General features: G+C 35.5%; 1 protein-coding gene across 1 annotated transcript; it reads left to right on the top strand.

The window, feature by feature from the left end:
• Positions 1-1,844: 1,844 nt before the first annotated feature.
• Positions 1,845-21,750, top strand: LOC141627816 (uncharacterized). The gene is made up of 5 exons (XM_074441032.1): positions 1,845-1,964; positions 20,852-21,083; positions 21,173-21,310; positions 21,472-21,550; positions 21,650-21,750. Exons 2-5 carry the CDS (start codon positions 20,880-20,882, stop codon positions 21,748-21,750), a joined length of 522 nt encoding a protein of 173 aa, XP_074297133.1. The 5' UTR covers positions 1,845-1,964; positions 20,852-20,879.
• Positions 21,751-22,702: the final 952 nt, after the last annotated feature.

Below are 22,702 nucleotides of genomic sequence, written 5' to 3'. Positions count from 1 at the left end.
TACCGTTAAATACTCGAGTGTCTAACTTACGCTAATAAGAAAGCAATAATGATTCTTGCAAAGGTTCACGTTAATGAACAAGTAAGAAATCAAATAAGCACTATTATCTTATAACGATAACTTAACAAATGAATATACGAGTTTAAAACACACGATCTTTCAAAAATAACAAAACGGTTATCTGCTTTGAAACACACGATTTTGCTTTGTAAAAATAAGATCAATTTTTATGCTTAAGGTCTCTACCTTAAATGTTGCAAAGAGCAAAGTATTTATAGGAAGGAAAGAGCAAGGCAATTCGGTTTTTAGAAACTCTAATGGCCGAATAATAGGAGATATGTTAACAAATCATATCTTCTATTATTTCTTTCCTAAAAGCCTAAAAGATAATAAAGAATATTCCAAAAGATAGAATATAATCTATTCAATTATTATCTTTACTATAAATTCTAAGATATGATAAGATTTTCTATAACAAGAATATCTTTTATCATAAATAAATATATTAAGTAAGATATATAAGATATGTAAAGATATAGAATCTTTACCAAATATATCTTAGTCTACACGAGATGTCACGGCTCATATGCCTCGTGACTCGTGCAAACCCTAGCTCAATATATGGGTTAGAATTTAGGTTTTAAGAGAGGCTTTGTTGAAACCCTAATTAGTAGCATGGTCCAACTCATAAGTTGACCCAAAACGACTACTAGTCAACGTTCAACAAGGAACCGAACTCCGCACTAAACCGGACTTTATCAAGTACAATTTTAAAACATTATATGTCGTGTATAGTAAACTCAGCATCTCAATGTTATAGTAAGAGAGCTATAACATTGGGATCTTTTACTTGTAATGTTATAGCTACAAAGCTATAACTTTACTAATTCAAGAAACTCATTATTGGTTATCATTACGAGATAATCACTTATACTATTCTAATCTTGAAGGAGATCTTCGAGTATAGGCTACGTCATCATCCAAGCTTGATTAATCTTTAGACGGACTTCGTCTTCACATAAATCTTGAATGAATCTTCACATCATTTGATCTTGAATTGAGGCTTGACTCTTGTATACTTCCATCACAACTTCCTTTGTTGCTTGTATTAGATAAATCGAATCTAAAAGACTTAGACAAACGATTACGCGCAACAAGTATATAAATTATAAAGCACCTTGACATCATCAAAACATAAACATATATACTATATGGTTCAACAGAAACCATTTTCAGGTTTCTCCCACCAAATTTCTTTCTTACTAATAATGTTTCTAACTGAATCATCTTTTTCGGGATTGTTGAGATTCTTAAGTCTACTTTCATTCCAAATCTTAATGCTATTACTGTATACAGTGGCGGGGCCAAGATTCCCCGTTAGAGGGAGGGAGGGAGGGGGGAATCTCAGCGGGGCAAATTGGTAATGTCGTTAAACCTCGAAAAAAATCAAAAAATTTAACTAAGAAATTCAAAATTTCCAATCCCCCCTAGAAAGATAAACAATTAAATGAGAAACTAAAAAATGGAATATGTAAACAAATGACCGGGACAACGGGAGTATTTGATTACTTTTTCGATTGTCATATAAAAAATCAAAAATTTATATATTTTAAACGTTAATAAAACCCTTGAATTATAACCAATCATTTATTATTTATTTCAGAGTATATTAGATCATTTTAAAAAAGGGGCTTCGTTATAGAACTCGAAAAGCGATACGGAGTATAATTTTATTTGTTGTTGTTGTCAAGGAAACCATGACAGGGTTTTGAACCCTGATCCTAAAAACCACCGTTCATAATTGTTGACGTATTGGGACAAACCCATGTTCTAATTATCGTTGATCACATCTGAACCATCTGATTCCGTTCCTGTCTAACCTTTGCCTTATTTCGTTCATCATATCACCCCCCGGCTTACGGCTACCACCTTCAATATCACCCTTCTTCTTTCTCCTATTTCAGGTATAAACCCTAATTTTCAGCTTCTTGTGTTTAAAATAATTTTTACGCTTCTGTGTTCTTATTGTAATTTAATGATTGTAATCACAATTTGGAGAACTCTAATCTTGGAGAAATATTGAGACCTTTGAAGCTGAAATTTGATTTGTGTTTGATGTTGTGGAATTCGTATAAATTGGAAATATTTACTGGGATGCTTTAGATAATTCGATTACCTGTTGGAATTTGGTTATTCTGTATCTTCTGCCTGCTGCTTTCATGTTTGATCAACCTCATGTTATCGTTCTCGACTTCTAATCCCTCAAACTTCACACTTTAGTCGGAGTTCCGAGTTGTCAGCTTCAATTAACTAATTTTGGCCTTTAATTTTGGGTAAACTTAATTAATTATATCAAGATTTTGATGAAAACCTCTAATCCTAACAGTTGATTTCGTTCAACCCTAGAATGAGATTATCTACTCATCATCAAAACGGTACTAACAACAAAGCTATGTTAAGTACAAATCCTAATTGAAAGAAAGGGAGTAAGAACAAATAATCGGATGCAAAGTGCTAGAGAAGGTTTTTGAGTGCATTCAGCTGTAAAGTTGTCTTTGGGTTGCAAAATTAAACTCCATTTGTACTAAACCGGGCTAAGTGGAAAAGCCCCTACAGATTGAATCTTATCCGAACTTATCTTTCTCCAACTCTGTCGACCCTTTAAATTTAAACCCATTCGTTTGATTTGCTCCCCGCACTGATTGTCAAACACTATAGTTTCTTCGTATGTGCTAGACTTGTCAGGTAGATGTAGGCACTTTTTCTTGATGCTACCCTTGGTCTTTTACTCTTTTTACCTTCTCTCATCCTCTTTATTTTTCCCCCACACAGAAAAGTATGCAGTACAGAATATATAGAAGCATCACTGGTCTTCTTTTAAAAATATTTGGCTTATATGTCCGATATCTTAGAATTTTTCCTTAGATGAAAAGACAATAGCATTGAAAATAGGTGGTCAATCATGGTCCCGATCTAATTTGAGAGTGTTTAATCTATTCTAACCTGATGCTTGTGTGGGAAATATCGGTATACTTTCATTAACATAATAAGGATTATAACGAAATTATTAAAATGAAAACTAGTCATAAAAGAAATTTGCATAAACAAAATAGAGAGATTATGAAATCAACCTTCGGTCCTAGCAAAATCGGTCTAAGAACAATATCGCAATGATATTCACCTATCAGTTGCACCTAAGATGATATGAGATATGCCCTTTTCTTCTTGCTATAATCGATCCCCTTTTACTTGAAGAGGAACCCTAATTTCTAAAATAAAATTTAGGGTTTTTGTTTTGATGAGAGTTTTGTGAAAAGAAAAACAAGTAAAAAAATAATCCTCCTTTCACTCCTATTATAACCGAAAATATGGAGTGAAAATAGGGAAGATTTTTTTTCTTTTTTTCCTTCTCTAAGGCCCTGTTCTTTTGGACTGAAACTAATCGATCGAATCGAATGAACTTATAGGATCGAATCAATCGAACTTACGGGATCGAATCGAATCGAACTTATAGAATCGAATCGAATCGAACTTATAGGATCGATCTCGAATCGAACATATAGGATTGAAGTGAACTTAAATTAAGTGAGGTATAAGATCTCGAATCGAACTTATAGGATCGAATCGAATCGAATCGAACTTATAGGATCGAATCGAACTTATAAGATCGAATCGAATCGAACTTATAGGATCTCGAATCGAATCGAATCGAACTTATAGGATCTGAAATGAACTTCAATTAAGTGACTTTAAGTCCAAAAGAACAGGGCCTAATTCGGCCAAAATGGGAGTGAAATGGGAAGATTTATTTCTTCCTTTTTTATCTCCCTTTGACCGAAAATTCACCAACAATAAGGAGAAAAATATCTTCTTATTTTTGGTTGGTTTTCTAAATGTACAAATGTGTATTAATTATAAATTGTCAGTAATGTCGTCCTGTATTAATAAGTCCACACACTTAACACCGGTACGGAATCATTTATTATGACAATATCGTATAATATATACATTAACTATAAATATCGCATATTTATAATTTGCTAATTAAATATAACTGATTACATTTAATTATGAATTAACATCTTAATTCGTTTAAGCTAACATTATATACATTTATTAAATATAACCTATTATATTTAATTTACGAATTGACAATTAATTCGTCTCAGCTAATATTATTTAATCGGCATTAAATAATCGTCTCATCAACACGTTGACTAACTGTTTAGTCAAATACTTGAACTAACCTTTTAGTCATATAAGGCATCAATGTGATTACATTTCCATAATCACATTTCTCAAACACATCCTTTAGGTGTGACTTTTAGGGACCAGTTGATTACCGCCATCAGTATGATGATAACGTCAAACTTTCTAGCAAGCCAAGCGTTATTAGGTAATCGTTAATCAACTGATAAAATACGAAGTATACCCTTGTGAACCTATAAGAGATTTATAAATGTTATCACACTAATTTGTGGAGGACACAAGCTCCAACAAACTCCCACTTGTCCTCACAAGTGTATGTACGATAACCGATTCTCATATCCTAAAATTTCTCCCACTCAATGTAAAACAATTTGCAAAATCTGTATTCACAAAGGTCGTATTTTACAAGTGATTCGTATCAAGAGTGGTTTCCCCGACTAGAGAGTAACTTAACTGATAAACGAATCTTCATTCGAGCATGGCCATGCATTTCAGTTACAACTCCTCGAGTGGCCCTGAGAAATAACTATACCTGATAAGGATTGGATATTTTCTTCAACTCGAATCCTGCAATTGTAAGCACAGTATGAAATGACCCAGAAAAAATCTACTTAGTCTCCAGTTACGGCAGACCATGAGAAAGAAACCAAAGTCACCCAAAACCTGCCTTAATCTCAAGAGACAGTCAATAGTCAAAAGAATCGACTCTAGGAACACAATGGACGTCCAATCCACGACCTGGCACCGAATGTTTTTAAACATTTAGGACTCCATTACGTTGTCACCAAAAAATAATTGTCCTACGAGGTATCGTTATAACCCGTATTTGTGATCGATCAGCCAACTGATTGACTTATGGCCCGTTGAACCCACCATCAATCGATCGCACAATATAATAGCCGAGTTATCACTCATTAAGGCGATTACGGACCAAAACAAATATAATGTAATTCAGTTCACTTTGTGGCGTTCAATGTTGTCAGTACAATCCACATGAAAAACAGAATATTATAAAAACGATGAAGTTATAAATAGTATATGAAAAAGATCAAATCCATAATCAACTACTACAACTCAGGAACACGTTTAATTCCCATGGAAATAACGTGCCCTTCATGCTTATCAAAATTCAACGGTTTAGTGAGAGGGTCCGCGATGTTATCATCCGAAGCTATCTTGTCAATCACTATCTCTTCTTGCTCCACATAATCACGGATCAGGTGAGCTTTCCGATGTACATGTCTAGATTTGTTGCTAGACTTAGACTCCTTAGCCTGGAAGATGGCGCCTCTATTGTCACAATAGATGGTGATCGGGTCATTCGAACTAGGAACTATCGTAAGTCCTTGTAAGAATTGACGCATCCATATAGCTTCCTTAGCTGCTTCCGAAGCAGCATAGTACTCGAATTCAGTGGTAGAATCTGCTACAACACTCTGTTTGGAACTCTTCTAGCTGACCGCAGCACCATTAAGAGTGAAGACGAAGAAGACGAACCCGGACTGAGATTTTGAATCATCTCGATCCGTTTGGAACCTAGCATCTGCGTAACCGATTGCGCATAGCTTAGTATCGCCTCCATAAGTCAATACCCTATCCTTAGTCCTCCGTAGATACTTGAGGATGTTTTAACAGCTATCCAGTGTGTTTCACCTGGATTCTTTTGGTACCGACTCGTCATACTCAATGCATATGTCACGTCTAGACGTGTGCATATCATGGCATACATAATTGATCCTATTGCAGATGCATAAGGAACACGACTCATGCGCTCAATCCCTTTAGGCATCGTGGGTGCGTCGTGGGTGACTGAGACTTGCTCAACTGCATCCCAGACGTCATTGGAAGGTTCCCCTTCTTGGAGTTGGTCATGCTGAACCTCTCAAGAATCTTATCCAAATAAGACTCCTGACTAAGTGATAACGTCCGTCGTGATCTATCTCGGTAGATACGGATTCCCAATATGCGTTGTGCCTCACCCAGATCTTTCATCTGGAAATGGTTCTTCAACCATCCTTTAACCGAAGATAAGAGAGGAATGTCATTCCCAATCAAGAGTATGTCATCGACATACAATATCAAGAATACAATCTTGCTCCCACTCGACTTGATATATAAGCATGGTTCCTCGACCGGTCGAGTGAAACCGTACTCTTTTATCACCTGGTCGAAACGATGATTCCAACTCCGAGAAGCTTGCTTAAGTCCATAAATGGAACGCTTAAGCTTGCATACTTTCTTAGCATGTTCAGGATCTATGAAACCTTCGGGTTGCACCATGTACAACTCTTCCTCCAAATAACCGTTTAAGAAGGCGGTTTTCACATCCATTTGCCAAATTTCATAATCATGAAAAGCGGCAATCGCTAAGATTATCCGAATGGAACGTAGCATGACTACAGGTGCAAAAATTTCATCATAATGCAATCCGTGCACTTGAGTGAAACCTTTTGCCACTAGTCGTTCCTTATAGGTATCTGGTTGCGCGTCTACAGAATGTTTTATTTTGTAAAGCCATTTGCACTGTAGAGGTTTTGCCTTATTAGGTAAATCAATAAGATCTCATACGTCATTCTCATACATGGAGTCCATCTCGGATTGCATGGCTTCGAGCCATAGCTTTGAGTCGGAACAGGCCATAGCACATTTATAGGTAGCGGGTTCATTACTCTCTAGGAGCAAAACGTCATTCTCCTCGACCATACCAATGTATCTGTCCGGAGGATTAGAGACTCTACCCGACCTCCTAGGTTCCTCAGGAATATTAACCGTATCATCAGTTGGAGGAACAACTTCCTCCATCTGTTCCTCGGTTGTTGGTTCTGGAATCTCCGACAGCTCGAAGGTTCTATTACTTGTCTTGTTCTCGAGAAATTCTTTCTCTAAGAACGTCGCACTAGTCGTAACAAAAACTCGATGTTCGGTAGGCGAATAGAAGTAATGACCAAACGTTCCTTTAGGATAACCAATAAAGTATGTCTTGACCGATCGCGGGCCGAGCTTATCCTCGTGTCTCCACTTGACATAAGCCTCGCAGCCCCAAACCCGAATAAAGGACAAGTTAGGGACCGTTCTGTGGACAGCGGGCCGCCCACGGGGGCGCTTGGTGAAGGTCGAAAAACAAGCGTTTGCATTTTGTAAGGAGTCGCCACCAATTTTTATGGGAAATTGGAACCGTTCGAATACCTCGTGTCATGTCAAGACACAAAGTAGTGACATGAACACTAAGCAATCCTTACCCTTAGCATTCTATGTCTAGAATGACTCTCGTGGATGCCAATGAACACGGGTGCTCACGGAGATCTGGAGTAAGGGGTGAGGGTACGTATTAGGAAGCTCTTTTGATCGAACACCTAATCCCGCCCGCCTCGATAGCGGCCTCTACTAATGATTAGGGAAGTTATTCGTACTTGATATATCGTCGGTTATATGCATGCAATGCAACATCCAAGTTTTAATCCTAGCATGTGAGAATTAACTAAGTCGGTTGACACGTAATTAGCAAACAATTGGGTCGAAGTTGGAATTTAATGTTGATTTACATGTGGAAACATACAAATGATAAAAGAAATACAATAATCATAAATTACAATAATGAAAATTACATTAATTACATCGGATAGGCGATTTATGTCGAAAATACCTTTAAAACGGATAATTTGAGAAAACGAATAAAAGAATAAAAAGAAATAAATTAACGAACAGGAATTAGCGATATTACGGATATTAGTTAGTTAATACGTGGACTAATTAAACTAGGTCAAGGCGAAACGGAGTTGGGACGAAATCATCTGGAACAGCGCAGCAGAGATCGCCCTCGGAAGAGGCGCGGCGATTCTTTGCGTCTGTTCCAAGGGTGAGTTCTGGCCGTGAAGCCGGAACTGCAAATCGTTAATGTTAATTGGAAATTTTATGGATCGATTAAAATATTTACTCGGATGAAAGTGATTAATACTTTTATTACATGTCAATGATGGTCATGAAAGCGATAAACATGGATGAGACGGATGCAAACGGATTATTTACATGAAATTATGATGGAAACATTAATGAGTCCTCTGTTGAAATAAGTCAATTAGGCTAAATATGACGGATATACAACGAATATGCGAATAAGGAGATGAAAATTATATCAATGACGAATTCCAGAAACTCAATATGAACAAATTGAACCTCTAAAACCCGGGTTTGAATTTAATGACGAAAACCCGTAAATATGAATTATAAGGGATTTAAGTCGGATTTGTGATAATTAAAACATACTAATGAATGATGAATTATGATACGATATACATGTGAATATTAAACTATTGTGATGAAGAATTAAAGAAAATAAACGAAACAAATAACAAACACAAGAATTACAGAGATTTTAAGAAGAAGAAAAGAAGCAGAAGCTCATGCGGCCTCACGAAGAGGCGCAGCAGAATCGCGCTCCTTCGAAGAGGCGCAGCGATTCTTTGCGTCTTTTCTTGACGTCTGTCTCATCGGAAATCCGCAAAAACGAGTCTTAAAGCACGATTTTGGAAATCAGTTTTAATGGTGTTTTCGACATAAATCTTACAACGATGATACGATAAATAAAATACAATAAATAAAAGAGGATTATACACCCTCAGACTTACATGTTGACGAAACGAGATGAACTAAGATATCGACTAGTGAATGCTCGATGCAAATGCAAAGAGAGTGCCCTCGTAAGAGGAAAACGATTGATTAATTTAAGTTGATTGAGTGTAGTTGGTCAAATTGGTCGGTCATGCAACGGAGAGGCTGGTACCCGGAAGGATCCGAGCTTACGTGGTCGGAAGTCCAAGCACGTAGGCGCCAATTAGTAAGAACAAAGTCTAGAATGCAAAGGGAGAAGAGAAGGGCGGACACTCGCGTGAGAAATATGAGGAACGAAGGCTCCTATTTATACTAATCACGCGGAGGAATAGGGTTTCGGAGACTCTTTGGAAGTGAATCTCGGAAAGATATGAAAAAAAGATACGTAAGACATGCAAAGAAGGGCCTGGGAAGAGGCGCAGCAGCCCATGCGTCTCTGGAAGAGGCGCAAAGACTGCTGCGTCTATTCCCGGGGAGGTTTCCTCTCAAGAAAGATTTCGCGTTTGAGTTATGGTAGGACGGAAATAATTCGATTATCTTATGAATATTACAGGATATTATTTGCCAAAAGATAGAATTTATGAAATATGGAATAGAAATATCCGGAACATTCCAGAACATTCCGACTCGGGATTTAACAGTTATCAGAAAATGGAGACGGTTTTTGACCCGGACTCCGAATGTACTCTAATTACTGCCAAAACGACCGTATCGGGACGTACATGACAACTAAGAGGTTGACATTTAATATTTGAGCAATCACTTGACGACAATCTTACGAACTGTCACAAATCGTTCCGCGAATCAAACATGCGGCCCAATCATCACCTGGTGGTTTGCGGGAGGTGCAGAAACGAGGTGTCTACACGTTCCCTTCCACATTTCATATGGAGTCTTGTCGACAACTTTAGTCGGACTTCGGTTAAGTATAAGAGCAGCTGACAAAAGAGCAAAACCCCATAATGAATCAGGTACTACCGTGTGACTCATCATGGATCGAACCATATCAAGTAAGGTTCGATTTCTCCGTTCGGACACACCATTTAATTGAGGTGTTCCAGGTGGAGTTAACTACAAAACGATTCCACAGTCTTTAAGGTGTTGATCAAACTCATTTGAAAGATATTCGCCACCCCTAACTGAACGGAGTGCTTTAACCTTTCTACTCAGTTGGTTCTCAACCTTGTTCTGGTATTCCTTGAATTTCTCAAAGGACTCACTTTTATGCTTCATTAAGTAGACATATCCGTATCTACTCAAATTGTCCGTGACAGTGATAAAATATCTATAGCCATCTCTAGCGGTAATTGACATAGGTCCACAAACATCCGTATGGTGAGTCCTAATAGGTCACTAGCGCGCATTCCAACACCTTTGAATGAAATTCGAGTCATTTTGCCAATGAGACATGATTCACACGTGCCATATGTAGAAAAATCGAATGCGGGAATAGTCCCATTATCGATGAGTTTCTTCACGCGTTTTTCATTTATGTGTCCCATTCGACAATGCCATAGATAGGTTTGATCTTTGTCACCAACCTTTAATTTCTTATTATTCACGTGTAATACTTCCGTGGTTTGATCTAAGATGTAAATTCCATTCATGAAAACTGCTTTGTCATAGATCATTTCATTGAAAGAGAAAATACAGCTATTATCCTTTATTAAAAATGAAAAATCGTTTTTATCAAGTACGGAAACTGAAATAATGTTCTTAGACAAACTGGGTACATAATAACAGTTATTTAAAAATAACTCAAAACCACTAGGGAGTTGGATTACGTATGTTCCCTTCGAGACTGCAGCAACTCTAGCTCCATTCCCGACTCGCAGGTCCACATCACCCTTTCCGAGAGGTGTGATGTTTTTTAGGCCCTGCAAATGATTACACAGATGAGAACCACAACCAGTATCAAGTACCCAAGTTCCGAAACTTGCATGGTTAATCTCAATCATATGAATATAAGATGACATACCAACAGGAACGACGCGGCCTGCTTTTATGTCCTCACGGTACACGGGACAGTTCCTCCTCCAATGTCCAGTCTTGTGACAATGGTGGCACTCAATGTCACCGCCCTTGCTCTTTGCCTTGCCTTGTGAGCCACTAGTCTCACCAAGCCCACTCTTACCGTTTCCTGGCTTCTTGAACTTCGGCTTACCTATAGTTAGGTCGCCTGGAGCTTTGCCCTTACCTTTATTCTTGTTGGAAATCGTGAGAACATCCTGCTTCATGCTCCCACTCAATTTCATATCCTTCTCGGTCTGTACGAGAAGTGAGTGTAGCTCATGAGAACTTTTCTTCAAGTCATTCATGTAGTAGTTCGCCCTGAAAAGGGCAAAACCATCATGAAGAGAATGAAGCATTCGGTCAATGACTATGCTCTCACTGATTTTGCAATCAAGTGCCTCCAATTTCTCGACATTCTCAATCATGTTAAGAATGTGTGGGCTGACCGGTTGGCCCTTTTGGAGTTTCGCATCAAAGAAGCGACAGGTATGCTCATAAGTAACGATTCTCGGTGCTTTTGAGAACTCGTTAGTGAGCGTGGTGAAAATCTTGTTTGCACCTTGGGCAATGAAGCGTCTCTGCAAATTAGTTTCCATTGCAAAGATGAGTACGTTCTTTATCGCACCCGCTTCCATGACGAAATCACTATAAGCAAGGGACTCGTTAACTCCTGCATTGGTGCATTGGGGCCTGGGTTTACCGGTATTGGCTCAGTTAAGTACTTGAGCTTACCGTCAGCAATGACAGCATTCCGTAGTGCTGCCTCCCAGTCCGCAAAGTTGGATTCATCATTCTTCAGTCGAGTGAACTGATTCATGTTGTTCATAAAAACTTTAAGCCAGGACTCGCGTCCAAGTGTGGCACTCGGCATTGGGATTTCGTTATTTTCAGCCATTTGTTGTAACAGTATTATCAAAATAAACGTATTCTACACTTTGAAAAGAAGAATAAAAATAATAAGCATATGTATCGTTATGATTTTAAGTCTTAATGCAAAACTGTTATAAGCGAAGACTCAAGCATTTATATAATTGACCTCCCTCAAGAATTATATAAATGATCCCAAGACTCAATTATCTGTAAATTGATAAGCCAACTTTTTGGCTAATTCTACTGTTAGAATTCTTGGTCGATAAATTTCTGTAAATTCTATCTTTAGTCCATCATAATCACGAGAAACTCTTCGGACTATAATGTTGAGATAAACTAAGTCAACACAAACTACTTACCCAACGTAGAAGGGGTCATATTATGCCAACCGACGAAGAAGGGATTCATAGTTGTTTGCCCTTATAAATACTAATCTCAATTTCCGTTTTAGAGGAAAATCCCATTAACTTTATTTTAATTCATTTTAAGTGAACTAATATCTAGCATGCGTGAATGAATAAACTAAGGTGATGGCTTAAACTGAGTGACATCTGTATGTCTATGAAAACTAACATACAATCTATATGAGTCAATTTTCATGCATTTTAGTAGTAGGTGGTTTGATTTAGGCGGAATATGATGCATTAACTATCATGTGAATGAAAAGCAATAGGAATGGAAAACGTAAAAGCAATAAAAAGTCCTAGTGTGGCCTATCTACCAAAATGAACATTAAATACAATTTTGGAATCCATCCTTGGACCCGATAAGTTTGTCTTGATGTTCCATCTTGGTCCATGTAGCGGGAGTGAGCTCCAATCTCCATCTTTAGTCTTCTCAAAAATTACAATTTAAAATTACACGATAAACCTATTTACATTCTAATTTCAAAACCGTAATAAATAAAGAAAACCAAACGGAGATACGAGATCTCAAATTACATTAAAAATTATGTTTCCATCATTACGAAAACATAATTTAACTAAGGCCACACTAGGTATTACAAATTACAACCGATTGTAAAAAAAAAATACGTAAATAAATCCATTCAACGATTCATTCAACAAAAAAAATACATCAACTAAATAAATTAAACATGCAAGACATAATTCCTTAATTATGTAGATTAATTTTACCCAAACCACCTATTTAAATGATCGAATTAAGTGACAATTCCTTAATTACTCACATTAATTTCAATCTTAATTCATATTAAACTTGTAATATGAATTTAATCCATCAATATTTTAAACTTCTTTAAAATAATTAGGTATCTTAAATTGTGAACTTCTTCATAACAATTAATCATACATTATTGATTTAATGTATAATCAATATTGGCCATAACAAAAACAAAAGAAACCTCTTTTTTTAAATTGTCTCGGCAAAAGCAAAAAAAACAAAACAATTTTTTTTTTTAAACTCTCGGTAATTCCTCAATAACCGAAACAAAACAAAAAAGCAGATTTTTTTTTCCAGCCCTCGACATTAGCCAAAGAAAAACCCTAAAACCTTTTTTTTTTCTTTCGGCAAAATGCCCTAACAACAACAAAAAAAAACAGTTTTCTTTTTATTGTACTCGGTTGAATCAAAAACAAAACAGCCCAAAAATTTTTAAGATGAACAAAATCGTTTATAGTTGCTATTAGAACAAGATTAGCATATTAATTAATGAAACATGATTAACCGTATATGCCAAAAACTATATAGCAAAAACAATTTTAACATCATCAACAAGACGATTTCCATTTACATTTTAACTTAATCTTTCATTAAATCAAACATCTACCAATTCTTCATATAATCATTTTAACTGATTAAAACAACAATAAGAAATATCTAAATGGAAATAAATCTGATAAGTGCATATTTTATACATTTTAACCTCTCATATTAGTTTGATTTTATATATCATTTAGCACTTATCAAAGTGTTTTTAAGCTAATATTGTGTTTCTAGTGCAATTGTGTGTTCAAATGTGTTTTGTAGGAAAATGAGCTAAATGAGCTAAAGTACTATAAAATATGCTAGCACTAGAAGCAAGGCTAAGTATGAGAGCAAGATTGGACTAAGTGTTGGAAGTGCATGGATTTTGCATGAAGAAAGTGTTGGATCAAAATGAAAATGAAAGCAAAGTCAATATGCAAGTCAAGCCCAAATTCAAAGTCCAAATTATGGTGGAAAATATTGGATGCTAAGAAAAGCTTTGGATGCTAATATCACATTTAACCATGTGATTAAAGAGGCATTAAGAATTTGCATGGGATTCCTTTTGGCAATTACTCAAGAATTGAAGGAAAATTAAGAGTGTGTTTAGGATGACATTTTGGGATTCCTCTACAAAGTTTACTCCCTTATTTCCTATATAAGAGATGCTGATCTCACACACTACACACCATTCACATATATTTTTTATTCCAAAATTCTCTCTAAATATTAGTAGTTTAGTTTAGTTTAGTTTAGCTTGTATTAGTTTGTTACAACATTTCTATTATCAAGTTCAAGATTTATTCCAAGTTATTTCCATTTGCAATTGTTCTTCTATTTTTATTCAAGGTAATTTTATTTTTATTTTAATTATATTATTTATCATTTCATTTAGCATTAGTTTAGTTTATATTTTCACAATGTTAGAATAATTTACCTTTGTCTAGGGAATAAAGGAAGTCATGCATGATTAAGTAATTTGTAAATGTCAAAATAAGGATAAGTTAATATTGTATAATTGTTTCTATCACATGTTTGCACCATAATGTTTAATCTATGTTTAAAGGCCTTATTCATTGATTAAGTTTGTTCATTCATTCTAAAAGTCGAGAGGCACGGAATTGAATTAGACTAAGCATGTGTAGTAGGACGACCTAGTCATGGACGAGAGTTTCTCTAGGACCCGGTCTATGGTTGACACTAATATCGTAAGGTGGGTGTCTTTAAGCCTAAACATTTATCGTAAAATCAACTTCCTAACTTGACATGAGCATTTACATAATTAGCATGTGTGACCCGACCTCCCTAGACATTTTCTTTATTATTGTTTTATCATCACATCAAACCAAACCAATCAATCAACCGTTAACCTACCGAGGTAAAATTCACTCCATAACAACTAATTAACAACTCTCGTCTCTCTGTGGTTCGACCCCTACGTACTACATTCATTTGTTTTGCTAGGGTATAAATATTATCTTTGCATAGGTGTGCGATAGCCTATCAAATTTTGGCGCCGTTGCCGGGGAGACGGTTTTGTTTGCTAATTAGTTGTTGAATTTTATCTTATTTTATTTTGTCTCGAGGAACACTTGTTCCTTGAGATTCATCTCACCGTTTTCTTGTAGTTTTAGTGCCTATTTTTGTAGGTAATAAAGCTATTGGCCTTTCATAATGAATTATGAATTTGTCCCACAACTCAAAGACGAGCCCTTTCATGACTATCTTGCCCGATTCAATCATTTTTGCGATAGTCTCCTCTCTCTTGGACATGTCCTTGATGGGGATTACATGGTTCAATTCGCACTTAATGGCATGAATTTGGAGACCCGAGAAATAGCTCTAAACTTGAGTAATGGGAGTGTCTACTATATGACGGGGCTAGAACTTTGGGATTTCTTTGATTTCATGGCTAGCCAAAGTCATTTGCGGGAGGTATCACGCCAATTCCATTATTGGCGCATCGAAGAGGAGCTTAAAGTGTTACAGGCTCGTTTGGAAAAAAATTCTCAAGAGAAACCGAGACCACGTGAGCCTATCTTTTCTCATTTTGCCTTTTTACCTCCCCAATGTGAGTCTTTTAAATCTAATGATTTTGACTTATTAGATGACGATGATGATAGTCCGACTTTTTCTTCTAAAAGTCCCCCTAATGTCATTCCAATTGGTAATTTAGAGACTCATGTTGATGACATTGACCTTGTAATCGATAACACACTCACAATGGACGATGCCGGGCTCGAATATAATGAAAAGGATGAGGTTTTACACGAGACCTTAGACCCCTTTGACAATCCTTTCGTGGAGGATGTTAAGGTTGAAGAAGGACTTAGTGATGCTAAAATAGAGGTTAAGTGGGATGAACCCCCCATTTTTGACGAGTCCTACCACTTAGAGTTTTCATACCACCAATTTGAGACCGATTATAATTATAATTTGTGCACTAACGATTATTTTTATGGTCTTAAGCATGATGCTCCTTTTCTTGCTGACGAGTGGAGTACGGTGGTTCTATTTGAAATCTCTCATGAGCAATTTGATAAGATTCATCCTTTTTTGCCTTTGATCTTTCATACTTATATCTTATCAATTGCGTACATATGCTTACATGTTGCTCATGCGCAGATATATGATAGACTTCTAAGGGCATTGACGTGCTTTTTAGAGGACGATGGAGGATCCATTAGCAAAAAAACTAGTTTGTTTTTATTTCACTTTTTACGCAATTTCATGTTTTATTAAAATTAGGAATAAATATTAGACTAATTAGTTATTTTGAGTTGTGATTTGTAGGTGTTTGAAGAGGAGAAGAGGCGTTTTGAAGGATAGCATACTACCCCATGTTGTAACCCCGTTCGGGGTCGTAACATTACGTTTTTTTTCAAAAAAAAAAAAAATTAAAAAAAAAAAGTCAACGGTCAACCCCGATCGGGGTTGACCACCCCGATCGGGGTCGTGACTTTCTTCCTTTTTGCGCGTTTTAATAAAATACGGGATATGCTAAATCTTTTCTATATGCTTCAAAAGCAGAGGACGGTACTCCTTCTCTCCATTTTTCTTCATTTCCCAATCAAATCACCTCCGAAAACCTCTATTAGCATCAAGGACAAAGTACCCACCGGAAATTTGACCCATTTTTTTTTATGAGATGCTAAATGGAGAAATCTCCCAATGTTTATGCTAGCTTGGGGGAGGCTCGTTAGTCTAGTAAGTTTTCTTTGTTTTGCACTTTAGTTTATTTCTCGCAACCCATTAAATATGACCTCTTATCGTTCTTGTTTATGTGCTTTGAACCATTTTTGTGGTTTAGTTGAGTAATTTAATTGTTGGCACATTGAGGACAATGTTATGTTTAGCTTGGGGGGAGATTGCATTTGCACATTAGTTAGTTTGCATTTAGTTAGTATAGATTTAGTGAGAATTTTTGAAAAATTTGTGTGAATTTTTCCTTCTAATTCTTTACTTGTCCTACTTATGCTCTCTTGTTTGTCCCATTTTTGGCTTGATAACTCTTGATTCGCTACTTTTGACGGGATATAGCATGCATGAGGATGTCTTGACATAGTAGGTGGAAGATGGATTTTGGACTAAGTAAGCTTGATCTTGACTTTTGGCAAGCCACAAAATGGTAAGGTAGAGCCTTCTTTAGACCAATGCATCCATATCTGGTCTCTCTTAGGTGAGTGTAGGTCTCCTTATGTTGTGTGTTACATCAAAACGCACAAGTATGGTCTTTATTTCATCTCTTGTTAAGCATGCATTCATTTGTTATAGCATTTTGGAGCCATTCACATGACTATATTCGCCTTTTTGACCCCTTCACAAACATTTATCTTTAGCTACATTATAATTTGCCTACCTTGTTGAGCTAGTAGCTTTGTTTGGTTTTGTTTGGGTGCTCAATTGGGATTTGGTTCAAAGTTTGGAATATCATGTGAGCTTGGTCTTAATGCTCAAGAAAGAAAAGAAGAAAAAGTGATGATGAATTGAAATGGAAAAAATCAAGAAGGAAAAAAAAAAGTTGAGAAAAAGAAATGAAAAAAAAAAGCATGAAAGAAAATGAAAAAAAGAAGAAGTATGAATTAAAAAGGAAAAAAGAGAAGAAGAAGTTGATGTGAGAAATTCTCATACATTATTCATATATTTTGGAGAGTTTACTTATGATTAAATTGCAAATTGGGTTGTAATTGGGATTGAGCACCTTTACATTTTGGTAGTTGCTAGCTTGACTTAGCTCCACATTACCATAACTCATTTGTTCCCCTTTCTTGCCCATGTTTATTTACCTTCTTCTTACCCTTGGCTTCTTTACATGCTTGCATTTGATTGTTTTGTCTTAGAGTTTTGAATTGATTACCATATTAGATTGCGGGCACACTCTCATGAGTCGAGGATTGTTGAGTGATTAATCACAAAATGTCCTTTTACACAAAATTGAGTTATGAGTGGATCGTGAGAGTCCGAAAGTCAAAAGATCATGCAAGAGCCGAAAAGTTTACTTGAAGTCATCCACGCTACGCCGCCATGTAAATCTCATCCATGATTTTGCTTATCCTTATACCCATGTGTTTTCGGGATTTGAATCAATTGCTTGTTAGCTGCTTGGGATTTGCAATGTTGGGATGATCTTGCTTGAGGACAAGCAAGGACTTAGCTTGGGGGAGTTTGATAAGTACATATTTTATACATTTTAACCTCTCATATTAGTTTGATTTTATATATCATTTAGCACTTATCAAAGTGTTTTTAAGCTAATATTGTGTTTCTAGTGCAATTGTGTGTTCAAATGTGTTTTGTAGGAAAATGAGCTAAATGAGCTAAAGTACTATAAAATATGCTAGCACTAGAAGCAAGGCTAAGTATGAGAGCAAGATTGGACTAAGTGTTGGAAGTGCATGGATTTTGCATGAAGAAAGTGTTGGATCAAAATGAAAATGAAAGCAAAGTCAATATGCAAGTCAAGCCCAAATTCAAAGTCCAAATTATGGTGGAAAATATTGAATGCTAAGAAAAGCTTTGGATGCTAATATCACATTTAACCATGTGATTAAAGAGGCATTAAGAATTTGCATGGGATTCCTTTTGGCAATTACTCAAGAATTGAAGGAAAATTAAGAGTGTGTTTAGGATGACATTTTGGGATTCCTCTACAAAGTTTACTCCCTTATTTCCTATATAAGAGATGCTGATCTCACACACTACACACCATTCACATATATTTTTTATTCCAAAATTCTCTCTAAATATTAGTAGTTTAGTTTAGTTTAGTTTAGCTTGTATTAGTTTGTTACAACATTTCTATTATCAAGTTCAAGATTTATTCCAAGTTATTTCCATTTGCAATTGTTCTTCTATTTTTATTCAAGGTAATTTTATTTTTATTTTAATTATATTATTTATCATTTCATTTAGCATTAGTTTAGTTTATATTTTCACAATGTTAGAATAATTTACCTTTGTCTAGGGAATAAAGGAAGTCATGCATGATTAAGTAATTTGTAAATGTCAAAATAAGGATAAGTTAATATTGTATAATTGTTTCTATCACATGTTTGCACCATAATGTTTAATCTATGTTTAAAGGCCTTATTCATTGATTAAGTTTGTTCATTCATTCTAAAAGTCGAGAGGCACGGAATTAAATTAGACTAAGCATGTGTAGTAGGACGACCTAGTCATGGACGAGAGTTTCTCTAGGACCCGGTCTATGGTTGACACTAATATCGTAAGGTGGGTGTCTTTAAGCCTAAACATTTATCGTAAAATCAACTTCCTAACTTGACATGAGCATTTACATAATTAGCATGTGTGACCCGACCTCCCTAGACATTTTCTTTATTATTGTTTTATCATCACATCAAACCAAACCAATCAATCAACCGTTAACCTACCGAGGTAAAATTCACTCCATAACAACTAATTAACAACTCTCGTCTCTCTGTGGTTCGACCCCTACGTACTACATTCATTTGTTTTGCTAGGGTATAAATATTATCTTTGCATAGGTGTGCGATAGCCTATCAAAATCACCAAAAAAAACAAAAGCAAACGGCAAAAAAATGAACCCTACGGCCCAAAAAAATTTTGACAGCCGAAACCTCCCTTTTTTTTTCTCGAAAATTTGTTTAAATCAATTATGATAATCATCAAAATAATTTTGTGGCCTTGGCTCTGATACCACTTGTGGGAAATATCGGTATACTTCCATTAACATAATAAGGATTATAACGAAATTATTAAAATGAAAACTAGTCATAAAAGAAATTTGCATAAACAAAATAGAGAGATTATAAAATCAACCTTCGGTCCTAGCGAAATCGGCCTAAGAATAATATCGCAATGATATTCACCTATCAGTTGCCCCCAAAATGATATGAGATATGCCCTTTTCTTCTTGCTAGAATCGATCCCCTTTTACTTGAAGAGGAACCCTAATTTCTAAAATAAAATTTAGGGTTTTTGTTTTGATGAGAGTTTTGTGAAAAGAAAAACAAGTAAAAAAATAATCCTCCTTTCACTCTTATTATAACCGAAAATATGGAGTGAAAATAGGGAAGATTTTTTTTCTTTTTTTCCTTCTCTAATTCGGCCAAAATGGGAGTGAAATGGGAAGATTTATTTCTTCCTTTTTTATTTCCCTTTGACCGAAAATTCACCAACAATAAGGAGAAAAATATCTTCTTATTTTTGGTTGGTTTTTTAAATGTACAAATGTGTATTAATTATAAATTGTCATTAATGTCCTCCTGTATTAATAAGTCCACACACTTAACACCGGTACGGAATCATTTATTATGACAATATCGTATAATATATACATTAACTATAAATATCGCATATTTATAATTTGCTAATTAAATATAATTGATTACATTTAATTACGAATTAACATCTTAATTCGTTTAAGCTAACATTATATACATTTATTAAATATAACCTATTATATTTAATTTACGAATTGACAATTAATTCGTCTCAGCTAATATTATTTAATCGGCATTAAATAATCGTCTCATCAACACGTTGACTAACTGTTTAGTCAAATACTTGAACTAACCTTTTAGTCATATAAGGCATCAATGTGATTACATTTCCATAATCACATTTCTCAAACACATCCTTTAGGTGTGACTTTTAGGGACCAGTTGATTACCGCCATCAGTATGATGATAACGTCAAACTTTCTAGCAAGCCAAGCGTTATTAGGTAATCGTTAATCAACTGATAAAATACGAAGTATACCCTTGTGAACCTATAAGAGATTTATAAATGTTATCACACTAATTTGTGGAGGACACAAGCTCCAACAGCTTGTATATTGCTCTCCACCAATACATGTTCATGCTTTCATCTGCTTAATATTTTCGCTTTTTGTGAACTGTTGCATTCATTTTGCTTTTGTTTGTCCACAAATACAGAAACTTCTGACTTTATATCTCTGTAGTTTCTAGGGTACAGAAGGCTCTGGCAATATGAAATCGGGGAACTTACTTTTTTCTGGCAGAAATAGACAGGGAAATGGAAAGGCTCCATCTTTGGTTGATCTGTGTGTTCAAACCGCAATTGATAATGTTAAATACATTGGTGATGTTGGCGACACAGATTCACATCTTCTTGAGCGCATTTTACCCCATTGTACAGTGGAGGAGTTGATGCATATTGAAAATGCTAACATTGTAAGATGCATCATTCCTGTATGGCCCGTGTAATTGATTGTCCTTGAAATTTCAGTTAGTTTTAATCTTGTTATATGTTCCACGTGTAGGAGAGGGATCTAAGTCCAATTACTGATAGACTCTGGAAGAAATACTACGAGGTAAAATTTGGTGCAAAGAATGTAGAAATAGTTGTGGACAGGATGGCAAAGGAAAGAGTGTCATATAAATGGAGGCAACTGTATCAGGTAATCCTCACTTGTGTAAATGTTCACATATCTTTCACATTTTTGCTTTCTTCTTTTGGAATGGAGTAAAGCTTGTGCCCTTTAATCCATGTTTGAATAAACGTACAATGCCATTAACTTGATTACCATTCAAGATCTGAAGTCATGCTATTATTTTGCAGGCAAAGTTAAAGGAGCAGAATGAGATCCAGAAGCAATCATTAGAGCGACTGGCACAATCATTCAAGAATGAAAATGCCCGTAATTCCATTTTGCACCGAGTTTGTGTCTCCTCCTTAATGTAATTGCCATTTAGACAGGACTTCTTAGATACTGAATTTTTGTACACGTCAATTGTAGGAAAGCAAAGTCGGCAAATCCAGTTTATTGCAAAGGCTCCACCCTCTTCTAAGAAACGGAGTTTTTGTGGACGTAGTTTTGTTGTTATTCAGTGGTTTTAATGAAATATCTTTTCAAAATAATGGTAAAGAAATTGCCGTTTTGGTTCGGAATCATAAGTATGTCAAAATGGCGTGTTTGCATGTGAAATTACAAAAAAAAAAAAAAAAAAAAAAAAATAATACTGCGGATGGCTTGTCTTTGACAATTGTTTATTTATTAAACACGCTATTGTGAATGGCGTGTCTTTTTCCAATTCTACGTGGACACCATTTTGACCATTGTTGTTAAACTCCCGATCCGGATCGTAGGATCTTACGATTCTACGATCCAAAAAGTGGTGACCGATCCCGATCCTAGGTAGGATCTTACGATTCAACTTGTGTAAAATTTTATCAAAATAGAATCTTAACCCGATTTTACGATCCTACGATTATACACCGATCCTACACTATTAACATTTCAATTTTTTCAGTTACTAAAATTTTATATATGACTTTTAAGATAAAAATTTACAATAAATCAGAATAATTAGTAGGCACATGCTAAGATAATAGCGTTTTGCGATTTATACACGATATTTTAACATATTTTGATAACATAAATATATTATTTAGTTAATTTGTAGGATCGTACGATTCTACAATCCGATCCTACCTATTCGATCTTAGGAAGCTCATAGATCCAAAGTAGGATCTTGATCCTAACAACATTGATTTTGACAAATACTTTCAATTCCGAACCAAAACAACAATTTTTTAGTTTTAAGCATTATTTCCAAAATAAGATTCGGTTTTAATCACATCACCTTTCCATGCTTATATTTTCACTATTTGAAATGATGTTACTTTCAGCGTTTGGAGCCTCAAGCACTTCCTCCAATTTGAAGAGCAACATAATGAGAAAGGCAAAAGTTGAATACAGGTATTCATTACATTTTTCATATATGGCTGCTACTTGACAGTAAAGTTGATTGAAATTGTGCATATGGGATAATGGATTTGTTCCTATCAA

This window comes from Silene latifolia, chromosome Y (genome assembly GCF_048544455.1).
Source record: "Silene latifolia isolate original U9 population chromosome Y, ASM4854445v1, whole genome shotgun sequence".
In the NCBI taxonomy this organism is placed as follows: domain Eukaryota; kingdom Viridiplantae; phylum Streptophyta; class Magnoliopsida; order Caryophyllales; family Caryophyllaceae; genus Silene; species Silene latifolia.
Note: the sequence above shows the minus strand (reverse complement) of the source record. Positions and strands in the feature narration are given on the sequence as shown.